The 17,796-nt window shown below is 42.7% G+C and overlaps 1 protein-coding gene across 1 annotated transcript in view; it reads right to left on the bottom strand.

The window, feature by feature from the left end:
* The window catches only part of LAMA1 (laminin subunit alpha 1), a 155,007-nt gene that overhangs the window by 33,536 nt on the left and 103,675 nt on the right, over window positions 1-17,796 (bottom strand). The window contains exons 31-41 of the mRNA XM_072734926.1: window positions 15,790-15,876; window positions 15,297-15,490; window positions 14,782-14,924; window positions 12,454-12,543; window positions 10,693-10,804; window positions 9,081-9,243; window positions 4,101-4,311; window positions 3,790-3,906; window positions 3,521-3,684; window positions 1,509-1,644; window positions 739-832 (exon numbers count right to left, since the gene is read on the bottom strand). Coding sequence (XP_072591027.1) covers window positions 739-832; window positions 1,509-1,644; window positions 3,521-3,684; window positions 3,790-3,906; window positions 4,101-4,311; window positions 9,081-9,243; window positions 10,693-10,804; window positions 12,454-12,543; window positions 14,782-14,924; window positions 15,297-15,490; window positions 15,790-15,876 — 1,511 coding nt within the window. The remainder of the gene's footprint in view (window positions 1-738; window positions 833-1,508; window positions 1,645-3,520; window positions 3,685-3,789; window positions 3,907-4,100; window positions 4,312-9,080; window positions 9,244-10,692; window positions 10,805-12,453; window positions 12,544-14,781; window positions 14,925-15,296; window positions 15,491-15,789; window positions 15,877-17,796) is intronic.

Below are 17,796 nucleotides of genomic sequence, written 5' to 3'. Positions count from 1 at the left end.
AGCATGGAAAGTCTGAAAGGGACTTTGTTTACAGCCCACTTTCTAGTCCTATAGAAAAGGACTTGATATTTTTGATCTATTAGAATATATTAAGGTGAAAAGTATATGTTCTAAAACTCATATGTTTTTCTCATACAACTGATTCCTGCTTCCATTTTGTGTTGTGCTTACTGGACAGGCAGCCCTTATATATGCCAAATCACTGCTTACTGAACCCTTCAGGAAAAACTAACCGCATAGGTATTTTTGTTATGAAATTGATAAATCTATTGTGATTGAAGTCAATAATGATTTAATGAGAAGCTACCATGAAGTTAACGTTGTATTAGCCCTGTTTGGCAAAACTGGCAAAAGGAATATATCACACATAATACAACTGTTCAAGAAACTGTGAAACAGTGCAAGATGAATAGAGGAGAACATGAAACCAAAGAGAACTTGACACACACTGTGCAATGGTGACAGCCCACGAGCTGAAGCCATGCATGGGGGATTTAGTTACAGAGAAGGCTTAATGAGTCCATGGGAGACTAGAGGTGCCCACACATTAAGAGATAGCACTAACATAAAAATTTAAAAATTTAAATTATATGATGTTTCTATGATAGGAAATTGGAATGTCACTGTGACAAAGGATTGTTCACTTTCAAATTGCTCCAGGAAAGGAAAATGTTCCAGCAGTATGCTCAAGATTCATACTCACTCTGCTCATAGATCCAGTCCAAGCTAGAAACTTACCTTGATGCTTTCTGCTCAGGCTGTTGCCTTCTTTTAGAAATCTGGAACTGCGCTGAAGAGCCACTTTCCCATTAGAAACAAGGGATTCTGAGAACTGGGAAACAGGACAACTTAAACAAGGCAATGGGGGTGTAGGGGGGACAGCAGCTCTATCAGAATAGCCTCTGGTCTAGTTCCCAACATGGGAGTTCACTAGATAATGGGTAGGGATGATTTAAATGGTCTTAATTCATGACTGAGGAGAAAGAACACATTTTTAAATATATGAAGACAAAAACCAGACATTATATGAAGATTTCTCCAGAGATAAGAAAGGAAGTCTCAAGTAGATATCAGGGAGCATTATCCTTTTGCTATAAGAAATTGTGAGATTTTCCTCCTTTCCACATCACCAGTCCCTAGTCTTCGTAAAGAAGTATTTATGACCTTAAAGGGTGCCTAGGTGGCTTAGTCAGTTAAGTAGCTGGCTTAGACTCAGGTTATAAGTCGGGCCCTCTCTCTTCCTCTGCCCCTCGCCCCCTGCTCACGTGTGCTCTCTAAATAAATAAATAAATAAATAAATAAATAAATAAAATCTTTAAAAAAGAAAAAGTAGTATTTATGACCTTAGGTAATGAAACCTTATATCACATAATGCCAGAGACAAATATCTCAGCAGACAAGAATGTGGACAAGCATGAATTTAAGCCACAGAGTCTCTGCTCAGCACCTTCTAGAACAATCTCCCATAGCACCTAGGAAAGGAAGGCAGCCCCCAGGGCATCTCTCACCAGGCTCGCCGAAGTCACAGTCTTGAGAGCATCTTTTGCCACTTTCTCTGACTCTTCAATCAGGCTCCGGATGTTGGAATGGACGTGGGTTGCGCTGGTGGCATTCAGGGACACATGTCTAACGCTGCCAAGGCCACTATGTAATCAGCATATTTGTGGATATTAGCAGAAGCCAAATGGGACTTGCCCCTTATTCCTGAAAGCTCCCTAGTTTCTACCCTTGGGAAAGTATTAACAGGGAATAACTACGTAGGGATTCTTCTGACTCCAAATGTAATCCTTGTAAGCAGTAGCTATAGTGTCACCGTAACACTCAGAAGTGCTGTTTAACACCCGAAGAAGGGACTCTTGACATTTTCCATGATTTTAAGGGTCCACCAGTTTCTGCCAGCTGCCCGCAACATTCTTGCACTTCTGTTCCACCCCCCTGCATAGTCTGGGGGGCTGCCCCTGCGGGTTTGCATTGGCTGCAATCTCTCCTGCTGCGTACTTGCTAATTTTCGAAAAGCTTCCCTAAGCATATGTAAGGATGTTGAATCCTGTTCCCCAAAAGGCACAGGCCAAGTTGATGACATTCACCAGAGGTCTTGGAGGAGGATCAGATAATATTTCAATCATCTGAACTTCACTCTTACAAGTGGGCGAATCACTTATGAACCTGCCAACTGGTAATGGTGCAATTTCATCCAGTTCATTCTATCTTGAAAATGAAATCTGACAATTGACACATCTTTGCCTGCTGAGTAACTCACTTCATTTTCTTCCTAAGGCTATCGAGTGGAGTGATTCCCAAACCAGACACCAGCAGTTACTACTTGATTGGCAAGATTGGGTGACTTATAAATAAAAGATAATATTATTTAATTTTGTGTATCATACCAAATTGCTCTTACTATTTGTGCTAGGTAATATGGGTTTTGTGCTGGCTGTGTATGTAAGGCAGATTTTTTTTTTCTCTTTTGGGAAATAATGAGGGCTGATGAAAAGAGAGAGGCTGAGTTTCTAATTCTATTTTCTATTACAGATTCTTATGGCGCGTGTAGGCGGTAATGCTCAAAGCGGCACATGATTTATACATTCTATCATATCATTTTTAATTGCTTTCATTGTGTGAGCTAATCTTTTATGGCAGCATTACTCAATCTTTCCCCTCCCACAAAACACACCCAACACACAGCAGCATACAGCATATTCCCAGTGTGCCCAGACTTTTTCTACCTCGAACTGAAACAAATTTTAAAGAAATAAACTTACCAATTAACTTTCAATATCCTGTACATCTCCGATAAGGCTGAAACACTAGCTCCTTCATTAGCTGTACATTAGATAACATGGGGGTCTTTAAAAATATGACAAAGCCCAGGTCACATCTAGGCCAATTAAGTCACAGCCTTTGAGAGGAAGGCGGGCAAGGGGACAGATGTCTCCATATTTTTGAGGTTCCCCAGGCTATTCCAAAGTGCAGACAAATTTGAAAACCACTGTACTCATGTCATGCTTCTTGTTTAGAGGCACTTTGTAACAAGCTGAGCACATACTTAACGAATGCTAAAAACATATATTAAAATAACTGTAAGATAACAATAGACCTTCAGGAAGTCAAAAATAAAGGGGATTAGCATCTTCCAGTGTGGGCAACCAAACCTCCCTCCACGCATAAAGCCGGCCAAATCACACACTCCAGAAGGACGGGATCTGTAAAGAAATTGATGGCTTCGTTCTGTCCAACCTAACAAAACCCTGAGGGCTTAGCAAGGCCTTATGGGCTTGATATCACAGCTAGTATTTGTTTTACTCCTCTCTGGTTCAGCACGCATTTTTCTTTCACATGCAGAAGGAAAACCATCGTTACCGGACATGGGAGGAAATCCTCTTTGCCACGCGAAGAAAATAGGAGTCTTCATTCATAGACAAAGGAAGAGTGACTCAACACCGTGACCAGAATAGCCCTTCTTACGCTCTTTGCTCAATGGACCACCTTCCCTGGGGTTTCCTGCAAGGTGTGCTCTCACCTGTCCAGGGCACCTGCTAGTCTCTGGAGCTCAGCTGCGTGGTCCTCTGCTCTGTAGACAAGGTCAAGCACTCTCCTTTTGGACATCTGCATGACCAGATCATCTACATGGTGCCTGATTTTGGCAGTCCACAGAAGTAGCTCATCCCGGTGGTGCTCTAACTGCTACATAGAGAAGTTCATAAGGTGAGTATATATGCATCTATGTAACAGTGTATACACATGTGCATGTGTGTGAGGCGTGCGAAGATTCTCTGAGCTGTAACTTACTGCCAGGGCATCTCGTGCCACCTCTGAATGAGTAGTGACAGCATCTAGCAATCTTCTCCCTCTGGCAATTAGCATCGAGGTCAAGTTTTGTTCTTCTTGAACACGTAGCTTCTTATCCTGTGGCAAAAATCATCTTTGAGGAGGCTTCAGAAAGCGAGCCAGCTTCTGAATGTTAGTGCCTGACACTACGTCCTGCAGTTAGTACGTGGGGCTCAGTTTTTTAAAAGAAGCCAACAGATATTAGTGCCATAGGAGAACGTGGCTCCCCGCTCTCACTGAGAAGGAAGGAGACCATCCTCAGGAAGACTCACATTGAACTCTTGCAGGTTGGCCTGGGCAAGGTGCACCAGGCGGTTGCTCTCCTGGGTCTTCACCTCTGCCTCCGTCACGAGGTCTCCGGCTGCCTGCAGCTCACTGTTGTGTTTTGAAAGGAGGCTGCTTGCTGCTGCTTTTAATACCTCCAACTCTCTCTGTGGCTCTTGGCAATTCTTCTGAATTTGTAACAATAAATCTTCAGCAGCCCTATTAAATAGAGACGGGTTACGTAGTAAGTAAATGAACAACGCTCATTTCATGAACTGATAGTGAAAGAATCTACATTTCCATACCTTGTGTCTTCTTACAACCATAAGTGGTACATCATCACCTCTTAGACAAGGATGTAAGTTTTCTTTTTTTTTTTTTTTTTAAAGACTTTGAGAGAGAGAAGGTGCAGGGGAGGGGCAGAGGGGGAGAGAGAAGCAGACTCCCCATTGAGCAGGGAGCTGGACATGGGCCTCAATCTCAGGACCGTGCCAGGATCATGACCTGAGCTGAAGGCAGATGCTTAACCACCTGAGCCACTCAGGTGCCCCAGGAAGTAATTTTTCTAAGACAGCAGCAGGCATGGCATATTTACACTTTATCCTCAACAACCTATCTTTATTCACAAACTTCTTAACATATTTTCGTAAAGGAATTAAAAGAAATCATCTCTGTGCATCTGGATGCAGAAAACTGGGGCTACAGTCTGTGACTGATGAAAACTATCATCCTGCTTTCTAGGACAGCAAGAAATTGAAAAGAGGCTATTCAGTGATTTGCTTCATTTGTATGAAGTTACCAATGTATTTATAGGACATAAAGTTTTTTCCACAGTCAGTTAAAAAATAGATTTTATAAAAACTGAAAATCCAAATGCCAGAAAGATCTAATTTGTACCACTGGCAAGAACAAGCTTTATGAAATCGAAAGATAGCATATTTGCAAAAGAATAGGAAAACCTATCAAATTGCTTGTTTAAACTAATTTTGAATTTAAAGTTACACATGATAATAAAATTTTCACACTATAAACCTTTGTAGGGGTTGAACATATCCAATTAACTTCCTGCTTTGTCAGGAGAACTTTGAAAAACTTCATGGGAAATTCCTTGTAAGTCGCTCTCAGCTTTCATAGATATCAGATTGCTGGCCTAAGACACAATAGAAAACATCTTCCAAAGGTATACTTAACTCTGACATGGTTAGAACATCACCAGGAATTATTTGAACATTCTTATGATCCCTCATGATAATAAGATGTCACAGTACGATACAGGCAACAAGAGCTAAAAGCACACGGGAAAGTAAACCCAATATATTTCTAATGTCTGACCATGGATCACTTCATCCCATTAAACAGAGTATCTAAGAAATTTTAAAACAGAGGTCAGTTTTTTATCTATGAAGTGACTTTGCCACCTAAACTGTGATCATTGATACAGTCATCAATGACTTGATAAAGATTAAAAACAAAAAACCTCAGCAGCACTCTTCATTTCTTCCTGCAAAATTTGTTCAATGAATCCAACTATACCAGTGTTTCTCAAACTACATTCCTCCAAGGCACTAAAATCCCATGAGCTGGAGGCAGGTTCTGCAAGAAAGAGCACTGAGGTGAAGTTAGGTGCTCTCTAAGTTCCTCTAGGAGATGCACCATGGACACCAGCATACTAAAAGTTTTGCGAAGACTTGCAGTGAAGACCTTGAATCCCCTGAGTAGACACTGTCATTCACAAACTTATATAGCCACAGGACACATCTCTTTTTCTTTTCTTTCTTTTTTTTTTTTTTTTAAAGATTTTATTCATTTAAGAAAGAGAGGAAATGAGCAAGAGTGCACACAAGTGGAGAGCAGGGGCAGAGGGAGAGGGAGAACCAGACTCCCCACTGAGTAGGGAGGCTGATGCGGGGCTTGATCCCATGACTCTAAGATCATTGGCCTGAGCCGAAGGTGGATGTTTAACTGACAGCCACCCAGGTGCCCCAGGACACATTTCTTTAATGGAGTGTCTTTGGAGAGCTCTGGGGACACCAGCATGGAAAACAGCTGGGAAGCACAGCTACGAATGATAATGTATAGTGAGTGTGCGGTAAAGGGTACGGTGTATAGCAGGGAAACAGCAGGCCGGAGTCAGCTCTCCTTTGCCAGCCCTTGGGGAGTGTCTGCAAGCATTCCCACTGTTCCCTAACTCATGGGTGGTTCGCTGCCTCGACCATTTGTGCAAGCAATGTGTTTTTTGCTGAACGCCTGCTTTCCTTTGGAGAGTCTGGAATTTGGTACCTGCTAGGTAGAGGGTGATATGGGACCAGGTCCCAAATAAAAACCTTGGATGCTGAACTTCTAATGGGCTTCCCTGGGCAGAAACACCCCACATGTGGTGCTGTGTTTATATTGTTGGGGGCAGAGTGTGCTGTGACCCCCTCATGAGGGGGAGAGAGGTTAGGGAGGGCTGTGTGGATTCCTCCAAGCTCCACTATGTCTTCGTCCCTCTGTATCCAGCTCGCATCCTTAATACATCACCTCAGAAATCTTGGCCATGAGTCCTGAGGGCCCTAGGGAAACTCATTATGACGGTGGTATTGGGGACACCAATACAAGCATGATAAGTAACTGGAAGGTGTGGTAAGTATTCTCATTTATAAGAATGCCATACTTCAGGATGCATGACCACTTTCTAAGAGTTATAATAAAAAAAGGTGATGCATAATTCCTAAAATAATCCATGAAATTTGAAATGGCATAAATACACAGGGATTATCTATGGAAAATAGGAAAGAGGAGGCCAGAGAACTCATTTTAAACTCTTAGTTTTTAAAAATAAAAGGCATCTTTAGTCATGATTTTACTTATAAGTTAAATAGAGAGGAGCAATCTCATGGATAACTTTATTCCAGATAGAAATAGAAGAGCTTAAACAACAGAGAAAGGGTGGGGTGGAGAGCTAGCAGGTGAGGCAGGTCGGGGGGCGCTAAGGGAATTGAGTGTGAGAGGGGCCACCTGCCTTCTCTTCTTCCACACAAATGCTACTTAGAAAATGAACTCTTCCCAATGGATACAAGCTCCAAGTGGGCAAGAAGACTGTTCTCCTTTGTGTCCCCAACTCTTAGCACAATGCTTACCACCTGGGGACTCAATACATTTGATAAATGACCGAATCAATGAGTGAACGGATGTGGAAGGGTAATGGTGGGAGAGGACATCCCCAGGACACAAGTGATTCCCAAGAATCTCCAGGGGATCTTCATCTTTAATAAGCTCCTTCATCGACTCTGATGTACAACCAAGGGAAGGAACAATGAGAGGACACACCATGCATGGGGGCAGGAAGCAGTGGGACCAGCCAGGGAGCCTGGACAAGCTGGAAATGGGTGGAACTGGAATCAAATACATGATATTTATATGTAATCCTGGAGGCAGCAGGGAGCTAAGGATGGTTGGGAAGCAGAACTTAGTAGTACTGAGCCTGGAGTAACCGCCTCAACAATGATGGGTCCTGGTAAGACTTGCCTGGAGGTATGATCCTTTTTCCCCCTAGTGCCTACTGCTACCATGCATTTAGGTGAAGGGAGGATGCACAGGAGAAGTCAGGGTCATGGCAACACGATTATAACCTAGCATAGGTCTCTGACCTGGTCATTCATACTCCACCCACCCATCTTTTCTGTACTGGGTCTCAAGTGGTTCTTCCTTCTGTGTTGGGTTGAAAAAAATCACAGGGTTTAGAGTGACACTCAGATTTAGGTGCATGGTCCGGTTTCATATTATCCTGAAGATTTAACATTGGGCAGGGTACTTACAGTCTCTGCTTGTTTCCCCAACCTCACAAAGCGGTTGAGAGGATTACATGACAACATGAGAGAAGTGAAGCCTGTGCCCTCCCTGGCTCAGATCAAGTGTTCCAAGAGGGCAGCCCTCTTCCTCATTTCCAGGGACCTCGCCTCCTCTGACCTCCCCTTGTGGCGTTTCATGATTAGTTCTGGGCCCTAACCAATATTCTAGTGATTATTTTACTAGTTCTCTCTCCAAAAGCCCTCTGACATTTGTTTTTCACCTAACAAATCATCAACAATGTCAAAACCCATATTTGATGATGCAGAAAGATGTAAGCACTGTGTTGCCAGTGAAAGGATAATGGGATTGTTTTAAATTTTTAGAAAATAATTTGGAAATGCAAGTCAGGAGTCTCCAAAGGGCAGAGTCTTTGGCTACATGATTTTGCTTCTTAAATATCTACCCTAATAAGATGATAGTGTAAAAATAGAGGAAAAGATTTTTGTCTAAGATGTTCATCACAACATTATTTAAAACACCAAAATATACTAACATAGGCTAAAGATCACACTACAGATAATGAGCTTTGATGGCATAGTGTGTAACTGTTTAAGCCCTCCCGAAGATACTTACCACAACCCAGAAGAAAGATGGCTTGAGCTACTTTACATTACGTAATAACTGTGAAAATGCTAAGGAAAAAAAAAAGCCTGAAAGGAAATACAAGCTCCTTGTGAGTAGGTCTAACAATTCTTTGATCTGTCACTCCTTGTGGTCGTTTTTGGCAAGAGTTTGAGCAACTGAGCTAAATCATTCTGGCATAATGTCAATGTGTCTTAGAGCTTACGGCACAGGTAATAGCCACTAAACTGTATTTTCTTCCCTGAGAATTTACTGCATTATACTTGATCTTCAATAAATATAGCATCATGAGGTTCTTTTGTTTGTGCTAGGTAGAAATGTTCTAGGGTCACCAAGAAAAACCAAATCCATGGCACAAAAATAAGTATCAGCATGGACTGTATTTTATTCTGCTGAGAGTGGCTGGAACCCATAGTTTCATTTCTCTGACAATTGAGCCCCTCTCTCACAACATTCTGCCCCCAGTGAGTGCGAGCCTTCCTCCCTCTCCTCCCACAAGTCTTCCCCTTCCCCCAATCAGCATTCAAGCTCCTACCTCTAATTGATTGTGTCATGAATGGTATTTAGAAACTTACTTGAGTTCCAGCATGGCATTTTGGTGCAACTGAGTGAAATGCCTCTTCTGTATGATTTCCAGCAAAGATGTAATATTCTTTTGCATATTCTGAAGAGTAGAACTGGGTTGCTGGAAGTCTTCATCCAAGGTCTGATTTAGAGTTGCTGCTTTTTCAATAATCTCTATGGGAAAAAAAAAAGTCATCCATCATTTAACGGGTTTCTCAAAAGTGGACAGCACTAAAATGGGAAGACTTAGAACCTTCTTCAACGAGGCCAGCTTTGTTCACCTAAACTGGGTTGAACCCTCAGGTCAGCCGAGGCCAACCCATATATTCCTATGTACTTTGGTTGTCCCTTATCAAAATACTCATGGACTTGAGATTACTGGTTTATATAATGTTGGTCTGCCCCAGTATCCATAAACTCGTAAGGGCTGTGGCTGCCATGTTTACCTCAGCATTTCCTGCACCTGGCACAAACATTTGCACATGGAAGCACTCTGTAAATATTTACCACACAAATGACCCAGCAATACTTGATACTATTCTTTTTAATAAATTATTTGTTCCAATAATTTCATTACCTCTTGCCCTATAAATTCTGATTCCTATTGGATTTTGTGGTTTTTATATCCTTAAACTATAACCCAACAAGAAAAGCAAGGATGTGTTTCTGGTAGCCAGAAAACTGAAAATGGTACTTTAAAAGCCAGATCAGTTGACACATCCCAGTTGAATAGGACTAAATTAGTCTAATATTGTGGATATACTTTGGGACCACACTGAAGCCCCAAATCCCATCAGCTCCTATTCTGGACAAAGGGGTTGGCGTTTAGAGTTTAGCACAGCTACTCCACAGCATTGCTGCCTTGGCATCTACTTTGTTTGGCCAAGCAGTTTGCAGTGACCTTAAACTGACAGTAGTTCCTCATACAAGCTTGTGCTCTAGACAGCCCCGGCAGGGTCACAAGCAAATCTCAGTTCTTGTTATGATTTCCCCAACAGCACTTGTGACCAACAGTCTCCCCTGCCCCCCAGGGCCGTCTACTATGGGCCTCTCCAGTAAGACCTCCATGGGGCTTACCAAAACCCCCCTGCTTTGGTTTGGATTGACCAATCTAGATTTAGCCTGGAACCCCAAAGGACTGCACCAAAGAACCTCAATAAAGGCATGTCCTATTTTCTCTCTCTGTCTCTCATTGCCTGTACTCCGCCTTGCCCTCCCCTGTGTGGCTCCTCAAGGCATGGCGGGTACTTCCTCCTACACCTGTGAGTCATAACCTTCTGTATTTCATTTTCTCCTGTGGTCCTTTATGGGAGTTTGGCTCACCATCCGGTGCCCTGTGCTCCACTTAATAAGTGTTAATTTCACAAATTCATGACAGGTGGGGAGGCCCCATATCTACTTGACCCTTAGGAATTAAGTATAGGCATTATGAAGAAAACAAAAAGAAAGCATCCATATTTTTAAAAAGACAATACTATGGAATATTCCAGGCCTTTGGCTCTGGGAAATCTGTTGCAAGTCACACACATCTATTCATACATTTAATAAAGTGAATGGGGCTTTTCCTACCAAATAATCACGGACTAGACCCTGACCTCAAACTAGACACTGAGCACACACTACCTTGGATATTCATTTGCAGCTTCTCAGTAAATGTCATGAGGTCTTGACTCTTTTTGAGGATTCTTTCAGTCATCCTGGTTACATTTTGGCTCCTTGTTAACACACTGGTGAGCTGACAGAGAGTAAAAGTCCCAGGTTAGTTTGACTTGGAATAATATGCAAGCTTTGCTGTTCCAGTTGTCTCTCTTAAGCAACAAAGTATGTCCCGGAGTGTGGAGTAAAGCTGTACACTGCATCATGTAAGCCAAGGTTAATATTTCAGGGTGGAAACGGACCAAGGGGTTAATGAAATAATTTACTACTCACTCAGTGTGAGAAAAGATGGTATATATTTTAAAAGAGTCTAACTGGAACACCTGGGTGGCTCAGTGGTTGAGCATCTGCCTTTGGCTCAGGGTGTGATCCCAGCGTCCTGGATCAAGTTCCACATCGGGCTCCCTGCATGGAGCCTGCTTCTCCCTCTGCCTGTGTCTCTGCCTCTCTCTGTGTGTCTCTCATGAATAAATAACTAAAATCTTTAAAAATAAATAAATAAAAGAGCCTAATTGGCAATCAAACCACAAACTCCCAGCGTGTCTCTTGTGAAGACTTTATATTTACTCTAGGACCCAAATGGACTATTGAAAGTAAAATCTTGCTTATTTGTATTGACCATGACAATTTAGTTGAGGAGTTAAGAACACAGAGTCAGGCACACTGGGTTTTCTCCTGATTCCACCGGGCTGGAGACCTAGTAGTGCCCTAGCCTCTTTGATAACAGAGTACTATCAACCGTTACCTCATGTGGCTTCATGAGGATAAAATGCCATGATGTCTCTAAGGCCAGCAGCCCGAGGGCAGAGACTTAGCTGCTCTCTGCTGTTATTTTTATTAGGAATATTATAATTTGTAAAAGGAAAGGTTGTTTGTAATTTTCAGGAGTGTAAAGTAACTAGTCCATTTCTAAAAGTGTTTTCTAGTCAAAATCCAAAGAGAATCTTCTTTAATGGATAGAGAGAATTATTTTAATCAGCTTATCATTTCCTACCAAATGTTTGCTCACTGAGGTACTTAAAGCCACATTTAAACCCCTAAACTCTTCCCAAATCATCCTTAATTCTAAATTAAGAGGAGCCAACCTAAGACTTTGGGGTGCATGATTGTGTGTATGTGTATATGTGTATTGAAAGAGAGATTAGATACATGTATGCCTAGTATAGATACACTATCATATGCACATCTCTATATATATGCCTATGTGTGGGTGTGCAAACACACACACATGAAATTCAAAAGGGAAAATTACAAATTTGACAATAGGCCTCCCTCACCATCTGCGAATGAGGAGATTCTTTTTGGGGCAGCTAAAAAGCATTCATCTGGCCTGGGCTGAACAGAATAAATAATTCTCTACTGACATCAAAACAGGCTCACTTGACATTCAAACTGCACAAACCAGTAGCACGCAGCCTCAGGCCTGAGCATTACTCAGAGACCATACACCCTTCTGTCCCTCAGTTCACAGGAGGAAATGAGAGGCTGGTGGCAAAGGGATTGCCAATTCTTCCCTTGGCAGAAATGACAGTAGAAATGAAGTCAGGAGTCTCTTCCCACTAAAGCACAGAAAGTGGCAGGGTTAAAACCAATTTGATGACAAAATACTTGGAGCACTGCTCCTGGGAGGAAGAGGCTGCCCTGATTTAATAGAACCTTCCAGATCGTCCCAATGCAGTTGCTTTCAAGGGCTGGGTGGGAAGCAGGTCCTCTATGTGAAAAATTTACCTCCCTTAGCAGATTGTCTGTTTGTTCTGCAACATCTTCAAGCTGATCTCTTGCCAGTTCCTTCTGTGGATTTTCTTTTAATAAAGCTTCCTAAAAAGAACAAATTAAACAAATTGCAGTTTTTCAAAATAAATTTGCTGGTTCTTGACTAAGAATCACTTTTGTTGTTGTTATTCACAGAAGGAAATTCTTCTTTCCCTGAAATTGCATTAGGAAGTCAAATGAATCACATTTACTTAAGTTTTGATTATAGTAACATGTTTCCATACTGCCATTTTTTACATTACATTTCCAATATAGATATGAACTGTAAGTCTGATGTGTTATTCAGAATCTGATATCGCTGGGGCCCCTGGGTGGCTCAGTGGTTGAGCGTCTGCCTTTGGCTCAGGTCATAATCTCAGGGGCCTGGGATTGAAACCCGCATTGGGCTCCCAGCAGCGGGCCTGCTTCTCCCTCTGCCTATGTTACTGCCCCTCTGTGTCTCTCATGAATAAATAAATAAAATCTTAAAAAGAGAGAGAATCTGATATTGTTGCCGCTCTAAGGTAAGCCAGGCTTAATTTCAATATCAGAGTCACATAATTATGTTTTAACTATAATTGCTAACATCTTAAAAAAGGCTGACTAGGCTGAAATACAAAAGTATTATATAAAGAAAAGTCTTTATTATTCCTGACAATTAAGTGCCTAATTTATGCTAACACTCCTCTAATTTCATTACTTGTGTGATTTTATGTAAGCCTTATAACAAGCCTATGAAGGGGTTGTATTATTGCATAGGGTCAGGGGAGTTAAAAAAGTTGCCCACGGTGGCTGTATAGGTGGAAACAATGGACAGTCTAAGGTTTACCTGTATACTTTACATAAACATAAAAAGTTGCTTACAAATAATTAACAAAGGGAGGGCACCTGGGTGGCTCAGTCAGTTGGGCATCCAACTCTTGATTTTGGCTCAGGTCATGATCTCAGGGTTGTGAGATTAAGCCCCATGTTGGGCTCCATTGCTGGGATTCTCTTTTTCCCTCTGCCCCCTCCCCTGCTCTCTTTCTCTCTCTAAAATAAACAAATGTTTAAAAACTTGATTAAGTTGTTTAAATAAGAGCAAGTCAGGTGATCCTTGGGTGGCTCAGTGGTTTAGCGCTGCCTTCAGCCCTGGGCATGATCCTGGAGTCCTGGGATCGAGTCCCACATCAGGCTCCCTGCAGGGAGCCTGCTTCTCCCTCTGCCTGTGTCTCTGCCTCTCTCTCTCTTTGTGTCTCTCATGAATAAATAAATAAAATCTTTAAAAAAATAAACGAGCAAGTCACTTAAAAACAGTCAAAATCTAAATCAGGTATTTATCTTGATAAATTTAAAATATAGTTATATTGCTAGGGTCCACAAAGACAAAATAGTATTAATGAACTGTGTCTATAGTGAGTGGAAATTTAAATTTTTCTGAGAATTTTTTGGAGAATTTTTTTTGTCTTTCAAAAACATTTTTTCCGTCTGAGGAAAAATAATATTAAAAAAAATTCCTAAGAGTTCCCTAACCTTTCTTTATGGCCATTATATCTATAGAGAAAAGACCACTATGAACAGGAACGGATCTGGATGGTTGAAGCAGCCAGATTCACACACACACACCTAAGGAAATGTTAAGTCTAAGAAAAGCTATTACCTAAAAAAGGCAGTTAGGAGTGACTATCCTTTTTATTACATGACACAGTGAATTGATTACCTCAAATTCTAATGTAAAGGTTCTAAGCGAAATTAAGAATCTCATTTTTTTTCAATTATAAGTAAAAATGCTACAGTAGAATGCTGTCTACTAAGCCAATTTCTTAACTTCCCACCCCCCCCCCTTTTTTTTGACCCAGGTCTTGTTCGATGAACATAAAACTATGATTTACCCCCAGAGATTTTTAGATAGACTTCTAGGGAAGAGAATCTTCTGTGCCTTATAAATTCAGTGAAGAATGATACATTTACAGAGAAGAGCTGATCTTCAGCATATTCCAAAATTAAAGAAGATACCATCTGGGTTTTTTCCTGTATTTGTATAGGACGGCTGCTTTCAAGTACCCCAAGGTCTGTCATAAAGAGGAGCATGTGGACTCTCTTATCCCAAAAGGCAGAAGGATGGTTGGGGAGGAATTTATATGGAGACATCTGTGGAACAATTAGGGTGGTCCCCCAGGGCACCGGGTCAGCAGGTGGATGATGGAGTCCCCAGTCACACTGTAGGGAAGCCTGGACGCCAGGAATGCCAGGCCACTGTCCCCACCGACTCTCCACCTCTCAAGGACATAGGTTTCTACCAATGTCTGTATTCTCAGTACCTACCCGGAGGTGTTTCGTTGTGTTTTCCAGGTTCGACAAAATTCCATAGGGGACAGGGATAACGCCGGTGAGGTTCACAGCAAGGATGGTGTCACCCACATTACCTAAGTCATTCAGCAGCACGCCTACACACTCATCATCACAGGCTGGAAGAAGAAGAAAGTTGATGTTAGCGGGAGGTGGTCTGCACACTTTCTCAGGGATTTCCATGAGCCATTTTGCAAAAACAACCTCCAGGGGCAGAGTGCATCACCAGGCTCCCCCATCGGGTCTCCTGTGACGGGAGGTAAGCAGGAAGGACTGAGCCTCAGAGCAGATCAGTGACTGCCCGGGCGGCCTTGGCTCCGGGTCGTGGCTGGGACCGCAGCCGCAGGGAATCCCACGGGCACGTCCTAGCAGAGCCCGGCTGCATTTCCTCAGCTTGTAGACGCGCCTACTTGATCCCACCGCTGCCGTAACAGGCGCACAATCGAGAGAGAAAAAAATCTTTAAACACTTCGGAGGAGGAGAATACGCACAAACACAATCGCTTTCCAGGAGAATGTGCCTCGGCTCACACTGCTCACACCGGAGCCCCGTGGCACCCGGCCTGCACACGCACTGCCCGGACCTGCGGTCACAGTCCCCATGAACGGAGCCACTCGGGCTGCAGTCACACCTCTGGCAAGTGCCACCCAGCGCTCGAGGGTTCCCATGGTAGCCTGAGGAGCACCTAGGAAGGGGGAGACACACAGGTGAGGATGGTAGCATCTACACCAGTCAGTAGATACACACCAGCTCCGCTCCGAGGTCAGTGATCCTTCCTGCCCAGTGAAATACAAGGAACGCAGGCCCACTGGCCTCATTCAACCTTTTATGTCAATACTGGCTTGGAATAGAAACAAGGTCCCACACCAGTCACGCAAGTCCAAAATGATAAGGTCTCCTCTCCCGGGTGACACTAGTAGATACACCCTGTGTATAAACAGGGCAGCCGTGCCTAGCGACCTCCACGTGGCGACCCCAGCATACCTTTCACAGTACTGTCCTTCGTACCCCAGGACACAGGCGTCACAGCGGAAATCAGCATCACCTTCCAAGACACAAGTGGGACTAAAGCTAGAAGAAAAAAAAATAGTCTTCTGAATTCTCAGATCTACAACTTCAAGTCTTCTTATGCAACTTACTCCTCTTTGGATACATGATGCTGCTCTTAAAGTTAAGGGATTACACCTCACTTAAAAGTGAGACAACTTTTTAGGGCTTAAAATCCAGCAGGGGCAGGGGTGCCTGGGTGGCTCAGTCAGTTTAGCATCTGCCTTCGGCTCAGGCCATGATCCCAGGATTCTGCTCATTGGGGAGCTTGCTTCTCCCTCTCTCTCAGTCACTCTGCCTACTTGTGTGTGTGCTCGCTCTGCCAAATAAATACATAAAATCTTTTTTTTTTTTTTTTTTCATAAAATCTTTAAAGCAACAAACTACAACAAAAATCTAGCAGGGGCAAAAATAAGGAAAGCAAACATGTGATCGACATGATATCCATCTCTCGTATCCAGAAGAAACTCACTGGACACCCGTCCAGTGAGAACCCTGTGCCCACGGAGGAGAAAAATCAACAGATTGCAACTAATCTGTACACAATCTCACACATGCCAGCTAACTAGTCACCAAACAAGAAAGCTTTCCAGGTGAAGGGTCTTGTTTTGAGATTGGAGCACATTCTCCCCTGGCTCACAAGATGGAAAGGGACTGACTAAGCAAGCAGGAAAGCCATGGCTGGACCCTTGCTAGTAGTGACTGGCTGGAATGGAGGCAAGGAGGAAAAGCAGGGGAAGGCCTGCACACAGAGGTGCTGTGATCTGAAACTAAATGAAACTAAAGGTAGGGAGCCATGTGATGCGCCATTAGATGCAAAGTGACAAAGCCACTCAAAATTGAATAATCCTCGCAGATCCCCTCACTCCGGGATTTCAGCTCTTTGCTCATTCCTCTCAACACCTCTGCCTCCACATCTTAGATTACCAGTGCTCCTTGCACCATCTAGAGGCTCAGCTGGGTACCTGCAAACTGCTGGGAAAAAAAACACTGGTGTAGCCTGGTGTTTTGACCTGCCAACGTTTCCAGAAGGAGTGACACACAGGGTTTTCTATCAGCCCCATTTCAGTTCGGACCTTTCTTCCTCTTTAAAGACTAAATGGACAGGCCTAGTGGAAGCACAAGACATGTAGCAAGTAAAGTGTGTCTGCTATGGTCACTCAGATGCAGAACTCACATAGATAAAAGTTTCTCACCCTTGCAGTCTCTTCCTAACGCGTAAAATTTATTAGCGTGCACTTTGGGGGTAATTAGAACCTTTTCTGATTAAAGAAGTAAAATATTCAAACCATACACAAATGTGCAAAATAGAAGGTAAAATATCCTTTGAAACATTTCTCTGGGCTCATATAGCCCCGGAGTTCTGGATATAGATGCACATGGAGATATGAATTTTCTCCAAAATAGCATATAATATATTCAGTTACACGACTTAATTAGCCATTTCCCCAGTTCTGCACATCCAGGTATACCTTATACCTTCTTCTTCTTTTTTTTTTTTGGTATACCTTGTCTCAGAGTTTGTACAATATTTCACTGTAGGTGTGCACCAGGATATACATCCATCAATTCCCTGTAAGTAGGTGTATCAGTCTCCCCTGCAATTGCTGGTGAGTATAAGTAAAGCCAGAGTACATCCATCTTTACATACAAATGCAAGTATTTTCTTTTGTTAAAAAAATATTTTATTCATTCATGAAAGACACAGAGAGAAAAGCAGAGATGTAGGCAGAGAGAGAAGCAGGCTCTAGGCAGGGAGCCCGATGTGGGACTCGATCCTGAGACCGCGGATCATGCCCTGAGCCAGGAGCAGGTGCTCAACCGCTGAGCCACCCAGGCATCCCAGTATTTTCATAACATAGATGACAGGAGTGGAATTGAGGAGTCAAAATGTATGATGCATATATGATACATATTTAACACAAGAAGTTAAACAGTAGTAAT

This window comes from Vulpes vulpes, chromosome 13 (assembly GCF_048418805.1).
Source record: "Vulpes vulpes isolate BD-2025 chromosome 13, VulVul3, whole genome shotgun sequence".
NCBI classification, from domain to species: Eukaryota; Metazoa; Chordata; class Mammalia; order Carnivora; family Canidae; genus Vulpes; species Vulpes vulpes.
Note: the sequence above shows the minus strand (reverse complement) of the source record. Positions and strands in the feature narration are given on the sequence as shown.